The 10,579-nt window shown below is 34.2% G+C and overlaps 1 protein-coding gene across 2 annotated transcripts; it reads left to right on the forward strand.

The window, feature by feature from the left end:
- Nucleotides 1-279: 279 nt before the first annotated feature.
- On the forward strand, nt 280-9,809 carry LOC123551085 (baculoviral IAP repeat-containing protein 2-like). Of its 2 annotated transcripts, none has more exons than XM_045339771.2 (6): nt 280-440; nt 5,753-5,975; nt 6,769-6,962; nt 8,642-8,759; nt 8,953-9,075; nt 9,255-9,809. In XM_045339771.2, the coding sequence occupies exons 2-6, from the start codon at nt 5,777-5,779 to the stop codon at nt 9,479-9,481; spliced, it is 861 nt and encodes a 286-aa protein (XP_045195706.2). In that variant the 5' UTR covers nt 280-440; nt 5,753-5,776; the 3' UTR covers nt 9,482-9,809. The 2 variants fall into 2 exon arrangements, with proteins under 2 accessions (XP_045195706.2, XP_045195708.2); XM_045339773.2 differs by having other exon boundaries at nt 8,645-8,759.
- The last annotated feature ends 770 nt before the right edge of the window (nt 9,810-10,579 follow it).

Consider the following 10,579-nt stretch of genomic DNA (forward strand, 5'->3'; position numbering starts at 1 on the left):
CCGCTCAATTTTTGGGATATGATGTCCATGGACAATATAATACTGTTACATAACTTTGCCTTTCAAGCAGTTTAAGTATCATATCATGACTGTCTCTAAATTTCAAAGAAAAAAAATCTGTAGGTGAATGAATAATCTGGTTGCCTCCCTTGAATTGAGTTTTATTTGCATGCAAAGTTTACTTATTAATGCGTAATATGATATTTTTGATCACTACAAATTGATCTGATATGCACACAAAGGTAAATTATATAATTATACACATTGCATTATAGATTACACCACCAAGTTGAAATAAGACATTAGATAGAGGCATATGTGGTTAAGTTTATCTAATTTTGACTTAAAGTTTGTTATCTAGGGAAACATAAGTAAAACCTATAAATATATGTTTGTTTACGAAAAAATTAGACAATTGGGATTGATAATTTCACCATAAGGTAAGCAAAGTGATTTTAGTATGTCCTGATTAATCTGTAATTATATTTAAACACGAGTTTAGTCAGCGTAATCACGTATAAATAATTTACTTTAGGCATAAACACGAAACATTATATAATATAGTGTACCGTTTTATGTTTCCGTATTAACTTTTCCGATTGTACTTATTATAATTATTATTATTATTATCATTATTATTATTATTACTATCATCATCATCATCATCATCGTCATCATCATAACTACTATTATATCATTATTATTATTGTCATAACTACCTTTCTTAAAACTAGTTCAAATATTCAAGGTAAAACTTGTTAAACAATAATTACTTATAGAAACTTTAACAAATGTAATTGTGTGAGGTATTAAAATCGATAATGGGAACTTTGAGCTCTAAAGCTTACAAATGCTCTTACCTTTTAGAATTATTGCACAAAAATAATAAGAGAATCGTTAAAGGTAGTCTAAACCCTATTCAACTGTTTTAGCAAATGCACTCTCATTCATATTAATATGAATGGCTGCGTCTGATATCAAAAATATATCTAGGACATATCAGTTGTCCGCGTCCTCGAACTTAAGTTTAGTACTATTGCTGTGCTCTTTAGGTACAGGACTTGCTTTATATATTTTCAGCATAAACGTTTGATTATTGTTGATTCATACTGTAAAGAAATTTACTTGTAAACTTCCTTGTTACGAAATTATTCTACCATAAATGATATCCTAGTGCATGTGGCAAATAATAGTCTGTTTGATATTATGTAGTCAATTATGCACTTCCTATATAATCGAAAATTCACAAGAAAACAATAATAAAAGGTGCATGTGTTCGGACATAAATCAAAACGAAAAAAAATTAATACAGTGAAATTAAGTAATAACAGTTGTTTTCCTTAAAAAATAAAAGGTAAGCAAAAATTGTTTTGAAGTCTTTTATCTTATCACATTTGTCTTATACACTATGATATTAGTTAGTTTAAATCAACTTCGCATGTTGGCTGATCATGGTTTATATAAATGGTCCATGAGGTTAACATGCATGGAAATGGTGAACGGGGAATGCTGTTAACAAACAATTTTTACACATGAATACAACAAGAGATAGCCATACATATAATAACAACAATAATAATAATAATAATTACTATTATATTATAAACATATAACAAAATATTGAATATTCTTTACATCTATGCAGGTGCAATTTCTGTTTAAGGCGTATTGGTACATCTTGAAATCCAAAAACAAGAAGAAGAATGCGAAGCACTTAGCGTAATTATTAAAAAACATACAACAACGCTGAACATTATGATTATCTTATGTCTTATCTATTGCCTATGCTGATTTAACCTTGTCGAAGCAAGGCCAACAGATGGATCCTTGAAAAAATGTTCGTGAAAGCATTAATACTTTTATAACTTAATCTAATGTTTTTCTGTTAAATCGACCTGCATTTACATATATACCACAGTGTAACATGATATACATACACAAATAATTCCTTTATACTATTTCTACTTGAATCCAAGTACAAACTACATACACGCTGTGTCTTCTAAGTTGAAAAGCACACTATTAAAAGTGTGCAAGAATTTTGTTTCTGTACTGACTGTGGCATGTTTGATCGTCAAGATGGAGTGAAAAGTTTTCTTGAATCAGCATACACAAACATGCGCGGATCCTGCGATTTTTTTCAGGATGTGTGTGTGTGCCGTTGTGTGTGTGTGTGTGTGTGTGTGGAGATGGCTGGGGAGGGGGGGGGGGGGGTCCAGACACTTACTATGAGAAACACGTGTCTTGAAACACTAAATAAACAGGGTTGCCAATAGGAGTGATCAAATTTGTATACAAATCCGTTGTATTTTCTATTTTCAGACCAGATAAGACAGTGATCGGGTGGTCAGAAGCCGAACGTCCATGTTTTTTCTTGTCTTTTTTTGTAAAAACACAAATTATATCAATATCTTTTTATCAATGGAAAGACTATAAAACAAGCAATCTAAACTTTTAATTGTTATTACGAAATAAAATGGATTAATTATGAACGCTTAATTTACTGTGTTTTTCTAAAAGTTTTGAATATCATTACGCCGCTATTAAAATTATATGTCATTTAAAACGGTTATTCTTATAAAAAAGATACTTGAATACAAAAATATGAAAATTGTAAGTAGATAAATAGACAGTTAGTTTTATTTAGCGTCAGAAATACCATACAAATATATAACACAATAACATAGTACTAAAACGATAGAAAATAAAAATGTGTGCATAAAATTTCAATGTTTGAAGTATTTCAAAACTTTTCGAATTTTGAAAATCCATAAATAAATGAGCGAAAAAGTTATCAAAAATTTAAAATTCCGATCCCATACACAAACAATGTAAAAACATTTGTTTTACCCACCACAAGGTAAACAGATGTTAATGCGTGACGTCAAGGCGATCTCTCCTTTGTTGAACAGGCTAAAGGTAGCAGGGTACACTTAGATTCGAAAATTTTGGGCATGGCCAGGCTTACATGTAGCGAGTTGCTATATTGCACTTCCCTAATGAGCAGATTCAGGGTGGCCATTTTATAAATTGCGTGCATGTTTTGTGTTTTTAATCAATGGCAAGATCAGGACTCTCATACAAGGAAACAGAAAGTTATCTATCAAAACGAAAGTTTTACATATTCCATTAGAAATAGCATGCCAAAGTCATCAATTTTGCACTTTTTGAACAGCCTGCAATGATCCCGCTGCAGGAACAATGCCCAATTTTATTACATTTCTCGATTAAATAGTCCCTACTGAACTACAGGATATAAACGGAATGGGGGCCCATCAAGCTCGTTTTTTCACAAAATAGCGAAAAAGTTCCTGAGTATCAATCAATAATCACGGATCCCTTCCGCGATTTGAATTTCCCGGGCCAACGTGACTCACCGATTCATACAAAGCTAGCAGCAGTTACATTTGTAGTTTTACAACTTACATCAGAATTTTACATGTATCGGCTGTCTAAATTTTCTAAAGAATTAACAATCATCATCTCTCATCTTAATTTACAGACATCCAAAATCACGAAGTTTTAATTACAAAAAAAATATTGACGGGGGCCAAAATTCGAAGTGTATCCTGCTACCTAAAATAGAAAAGTATCCGACCAGCTAGGGGGTTCCGGAGGCATGCCGCTCCGAAAATTTTTGAAATTCAACGCTGCATTTCCTGCATTCTGGGGTATTTTAGGAGCATTTAAAACATCTTTTCCACTGAAATTTTATACACAATATACCTCTTATTTTCACTTTTTTTTTAACTCACCTGTTAAAATTGGGGAATTGATAAAATAATGTTTATTTAAAGGTAAACTTCTTTGTTTCTTTGACAAATTAAATTAACACAAATATGAATTACATCGGGGTCGTATGTACAAGCTTCCACATACACTTCGAATGCGATCCTAATGTTGTCTTTTGGAAAGACTATTTTCTTTCATTCGTTTCTTCTCTCCTTTTTTAAGGATTTTTCAGGAGATGCGGGGAGGGTCCATATACCCGGACCCCATCTCTCAATCTGCGCATGACATTGCACTCTAATATAAAATCGAATTCATCATCTATAATACCACCTGCCTAACAATTTCTTTCATTTATATATGTACTAACAGTTTGTTTTGGTTTAATCTCTCTACCAGTTTTAATATGTTATCTATGAGTCTATGAGAATATACTCTCAGGCGTGCTATGACATTAGACACCCACGTTTTCACCATTTTAACAATATCTCAAGTCTTGATCATGAAAGATCTTCAACTATATATTTTCAGAATAAATCACATTGCTTCATTATTCATTTCAGTAAAAATCTATTGAAATTATTTTTGGTCACGAAATTGATTGATCGGCATGTGATGTAATGGTATACATTTGTATTGTACAATAAGGAAGTGATTTAAGTCTAAATATATCAAGAGGTGATATTTTAAACATTAAAGATAAAAAAGTGTGAGGGTTTTTGATATGACTGTTTGGTCATATGAATGATGATAACAGTAACATACTTGTATCAAAGTCATATTTGATTTAAACCAGTGACTAATTTATGTATAAAGTGATATGTCTACGCGTTAACACAGGCGCCGAAGTATAAAATACTTTTAAATTAACTCAGAAAGGTTAAAATAGATGGATGCTTTGTCGTCCTGGGCACGGTCATGTGGCATGCTTGACTTTGTTTTGCTAAACTAACTCTCCAAGACATCGAACCCTGACACAGTAAGCTTCTTCTCATTAATAAATGGGGACTAATGTCGCTAAACAAACATAAGACGATTGCCTATGGTCAGTAATTCGCCGCTGTTGTTTTGGAGTTCAGTATATCAATGTTACAGTGGTCGTGAGCTTCCAAACGATTTCTGATTAATATTTTAAGAACGCCTTGAGCTATGACCCTCAAACATAGGACCAGAAGATGAAAAACCGTGGTTAGTAGATTACTATTCTTTCAGGGGGTGGGGGGAGGAGAGGGTTTGGAGGAAGTCTAGGTCTGAAGTTATTAGGTTTTTGTTGCTGCTCCTGTCACCTATCTTTAAGATTTGTGTTTTTAAAATATGTCTTCTGTTCAACTCCGCAACTTTAGAACCTCTCTTCATGATTTTGTATCAATCTACGTCTAAAACATATGCACGAAATTAGTGTCAAAAGCACAGCACTTAGTAACGTACTCGGTGGCATTTACATGGAATCCTATCAAACTCAAGAAGTAGGATTTGACATAGTCAGCAAAACACTGACATTATACAACTGTCACGTACAAAAGGTGATGTGTACCATATAGCAGCCGGACAAGCGATTTTAAATTTATATGTCAACAATATTTAACATTTTCCTTTCAACTGATGGTATGAAGACAATGATAAGGAATTTGTTATTTGTTCTTGTAAAATGTTGTGTGTAAATCGCGGTACAATCGGTAAATGGCACGGACCTCGAGAATTTTAAAGGTCTGAGTCGTATAAATAACTTGGTTATGAAGTTTTTAAAGTCATAGGTTTATCGGTTATGATCGTCGTTTTTGTTTTAGACAATTAAACTTTCAATTATGGAGTTTTCATATTCTAATTATTTAGGGGCCATTTCGTATATCTTATAAAATCTCGTCCTTTGTCAACTTTTGATAGTAGATGATGCAATTGAAAAGAAAAGATTGTGTAGAATTCAGTGTAAGTCGGCGAAACTTACCAGACGCTTTACTCTCTGAGTATCGAGGAATTTAGAGAAAAAATGTTTGAACTTATATGTTTTTGTTTATGTTTACAGTTCATGTCATAGACTTTATCTATAATGTCTGAATGCAGTGATGTTAAAGTCACGCCACAAAATGCCGCACGTCCACCACCAATAGCGCTTGGAATAAACGTGGAAAAACCCAAGTTCCCTCAATATGCCTTGGTTTCTAAACGTTTTGAATCTTACAAAGAATGGCCAGAGTACATACCAGTAGGCAAAGAGGACCTGGTAGAAGCCGGATTAGTGTACACAGGTAAAATACATACATTGTTAATAAATGAGCCGTGCCATGAGAAAACCAACATAGTGGGTTTGCGACCAGCATGGATCCAGACCAGCCTGCGCTTCCGCGCAGTCTGGTAAGGATCCATGCTGTTCGCTTTTAAAGCCTACTGCAATTAGAGAAACCGTTAGTGAACAGCATGGATCCTGACCAGACTGCGCTGATGCGCAGGCTGGTCTGGATCCATGCTGGTCACAAAGCCACTGTGTTGGTTTTCTCATGGCGCGGCTCAAACGCTTTATCGCTTAAATGCCTCCTGTGACACGGAAATCATGAGGATGTGTATTCCTAATCAGCTGCATTCACAATGTTAACGCTAAGTACTATTCTGTTGTTTTTTTTGGCAAAGATTGGTACTCCTAACTTGTTAGAATGGATGTATATTTATTTCTGTCTTATTTTCTAAATTTGATTAGGTCATGAAATTGCTTCAAGCAGAGTTTCAACACATTTTTAAACGTCGTTTGAAAACGTTGAATTATGAGTTCGCATTAAACAGGAGGATCGAACAAACGGTTTGTGTAGGTACATTTGGTCTTGAAAAAGACGAATTCTCAGGCTTTTGTTTGATCTTTAGTGATGCATTTTATGTTTTATAGTATTGTATTTTGTCTCTTTAACTTTTTAACAAATCTCAACTATAAACTATGCGATTTGATTTCAGAAATCTGCAAAAATGTGCAAAATTTTTAGTAAGGCTTCTATTTGCTTGAAATTCGTTAAATTGATTTCAAATCAGTTTCTATTGTTACTCTCGCTCCAGGTGTTGGAGACAGTGTGAGATGTTATTTCTGTGGTGGAGGTTTAAGAAACTGGGAACGTGGCGATATTCCGCTGGAAGAGCACGCCAAGTGGTATCCAAAGTGTCCCCATATATTACTTGTTAAGGGACAAGCATATGTTGATAAACTAAGTCGTGGTGAAAAGCCGGACGTAGAAGAAGTTGATAATACCAAGGTAATTACGTCTCTCAATATAGGGGTGATGGAATATATTGATGTTGTCTTGCCTGTCTGTCTGACTATGATCAGGCGATGACCTATACTGTCTTGGACCTACAGCTGTCAAACTTTATAGGATGATTGTTTAGGTAACTAGCTGACTCATATTGCTATAGAGGTCAGTTGGTCAAAGGTGATGGGCACAGTGACCTTGAAAGTGAAAAGTGAAAGGTATAGCAGGTGAATAACTAAATAACACATTCGTCTACTGCCTTCAGACTCATAGATTTACTGTCTGTTATCACCTGATGTCAGCAGCTATACCCTATACTGCTTTTTGGGTCAGTAGGTCAAAGATAGAGGTCACATTAACTTTTAGACTACAAATGGTCTCCGATTATTATCTTGAGAATTCTTGTTCCTAGAACTTCCATATTTTTATGATCAGTAAGGAACATATATCAAAGGTCAATATCACATTTACCCTATTTCCGATCAATATCTTGAGCATTATTTCGCCATTCAATCCTTGTTGGCAGTTGATGAACCCTTTTATTGGTGAGACTTGTATATAGACAGTTGAAGTCACGGTTTCCTTGGGAATGAAAACTGTTTCTGGTCACTTACTGGAGCACGATTAGACCGACAGCATTCAAGGTTTAACTTAATAGTATGATTGTCTATGGTCAATAGGATTACCTCTTAATATATTGTATTGTAATGATTATGTCAAAGTCAAGATAAAAGTCCGGTGACCATGATACTGAAAAATTGTTTCTCGTCAATAACTGGATTCTATAGTCTTCAGACTTCACACAGTGATTGCCTGTAGTCAGTATATAATAATAAGGTCAAGGCCAAGGTGACAGCATACCAAATACCGAAACATACGACATACCTAGTTACAAAATTGGCATATGTGTTTTACAGACAGCTGTTGTTTAAATTGTGTTGGCTAGTCCTTGTTGCATATAACTTCTTCTATAATGTTGGTTATTTTCAATTATATTACTTGCATCACAAACACGGTATAGTTTAAACTGTTTTGTTCATGTATCGTTAAGCACATGCCTCTGTGCTATGACCAGATAATGCATATCAATTAACCTTTCCATTAAAATGAAGTGGTATGGGTAGGTATGTGTTTAACTGGTGTTCTAGATCTGTAAAAAATGATCATCAAAATTTTAATATAACTGCCATTGGGCGGCAAATTTTTCTTTACATTTCTGTGTGTGCTGTTTGTATTTGTCCCCTGAAATGAATTTTATGCTTAATTTTGATTTAACAGTGACTATAAATTTGTCTTCTGTTATGCACGTGATATTGTGCTGCGTGTGATAAAATGTAAAATATTTACGGTTCCCTATGTGGTTAACTTTATTTACTGAAACAACCAAAATACCAAACAAAATAAATAAATTCTTTTTGTTACCTATCAACATCTTTTTCTCTTGGACAATACCACCATAATTTCACTCGAGGCTGCAATACAAAAATAATGCAGACGGTTTTCACTTGATAAAGGTTTTATCTACATTTCTTCGAACCAAAGAAATAACCGCCATTTTTATAAATTTATCATTTCAAAAACTTGTCGATATACTTTAAGCTCGTCAATATATGAAACCTCCTTTCTTTGATGAAATATTCAATTGCATGAAAAAAGTAGAATGTAAAACATATTCTTTACAGCAGCCTTCATCCATTGAGACTAACCATCTGGGAAGTGTTGCTGCAAGGAGTTGTATTGAAATGGGTTTCGCGGAAGATATGGTTAGAAAGGCGATCCACATCTATATTGAAAAACATGGTAAGAGATAGAAGATTTTTTGTTAATAATACATGTTTACATTTGAAGAGTAAACAAACAACATATTTTACAGAAATTTAAATATAACGAAAGTTGGGAAAATCGGGTTTGTGCATATTATTTAATCAGCAAAAACTCGTAAATGGTTCCCGTTTACATCAGTATCGACATCTTCTTCCTCCTCTTCTTACAGGCAATACTGATTTCAAAGGAGCAGACATTTGTGAAATTCTGTTTGACCTCGAAGAAAATCAAGATGTGACAGTTCTCACTGATAAATTAGATGAAAGCTTCATAGATGACAGTGACAAACTAGGTAAGGAGAAATTGCAACTGAAATATTTCTTGATCAATTTTATCAATTTTTTTTTATCTTACATCTCCCATAAACACATTTTCATATTGAATGAATTCAACATGATTCGTTTCAGTTCGCTTGCGCTTCGTGTCTTTTATATGTCTTATAGACATAACGTTGTAGTTTTATCATTACAGAGCCCCTTGAGACGCTTCTTGAAGAAAACCACAGACTTAAAGAGAACCAATTGTGTAAGATATGTCTGGAAAGTCGCGCAGATGTGATTTTCCTTCCGTGTGGTCATATGGTTTGTTGTCCACAGTGTGCTCCGGCTCTCACAAAATGTCCAGTTTGCAGGCAAACTGTAAACGGACACATCAAAGCGTTCTTTGCAACCACATGTAGCAGTAGTCAGGAGGACTGAGGCATATGTTCAGTTATTTTCTGATAGTAGTAAAGAGAACGATCAGCATTTCGGTCCTACTGACTCGTAGAAATTGCTTTCCAAGACTCATTTGAAGATGCTTTGATTATTACAAATACAAATTCTTTGTGTAAATGTGTGTTCTATATGCGTGTCTGATGTTACAGATTTTCTAAATATCACGCATTCTCAAAACTTACAAGAAAGTTGATTAGAACAGACCTAAACTTTGTGAAGTTCAAAAATGTGATTTCTTTCATTCTATGAATATTATTCTTTCGTTTCATGGGTTGTTGTCAGGAATAAAATACATATGTGTGTATCGCAACGATTGTGTTTGTAATTGATTCAGTTTCATTTTAAGTGTAATAGTAAAAATATATTTTAAGATATCATCGTTACTGCATGCCTTTTTTCGCCGTGATGTTACGCAGACCTGGTGCATATTTAGATTTTGAATCAACGTCCATATAGCTGGTGGATATAATTTAAGCCTACGACTTAATGGGTTTAACTAAAGGAAGTACACAAGAGGTACTCGCACTAAAAGATTAAAAGAGGATTTGCTGAAAATATTTTCAGATAAAGCATGCCCATACTATACTCTATAGTAAATAAACACAGACTAGGTTTTGTACTCTATCGTTAATTTAATACAAACTAGGAACTCGGTAGTTAATACCCAAAACAAAACTGAACACAGACTACGTTCTATACTCTATAGCTAATACCAATGACACAACTTGATACAAACTTATACCCAAAACTATGGAAGCCCTGGAGGGACAATTGAATTCCGTACTTCCCACTTGTGTACTTCTCACTTCCAGCTACCTTACTTCCTACTTCCACACTTCTGACTTCCAACTTCCTGACATACTTTCGACTTCTGATTTCCAACTTCTACACTTCTTACTTCCGACTTCTTGACTTCTTACTTCCTGACTTTTGACTCCTGATTTCCAATTTCTACACTTCTTACAAGGGAATGTTGGAAGTCAGAAGTTTTGAAGTTGGAAGTCGGAAGTCAGGAAGTTACAAGTCAGAAGCGAAGAAGTTGGAAGTCGGAAGTGCGGAACTTGGAAATCAGAAGTCAGA

The sequence above is a fragment of the Mercenaria mercenaria genome, chromosome 4 (assembly GCF_021730395.1).
Source record: "Mercenaria mercenaria strain notata chromosome 4, MADL_Memer_1, whole genome shotgun sequence".
In the NCBI taxonomy this organism is placed as follows: Eukaryota; Metazoa; Mollusca; class Bivalvia; order Venerida; family Veneridae; genus Mercenaria; species Mercenaria mercenaria.

Coding starts and splice junctions, on each gene's coding strand:
- LOC123551085 (XM_045339771.2), top strand. CDS start 5,777: ATGTCTGAATGCAGTGATGTTAAAGTCACGCCACAAAATGCCGCACGT. Junction 8,760..8,952: donor CATCTATATTGAAAAACATG/GTAAGAGATAGA, acceptor CTCTTCTTACAG/GCAATACTGATTTCAAAGGA. Junction 9,076..9,254: donor AGATGACAGTGACAAACTAG/GTAAGGAGAAAT, acceptor TTATCATTACAG/AGCCCCTTGAGACGCTTCTT.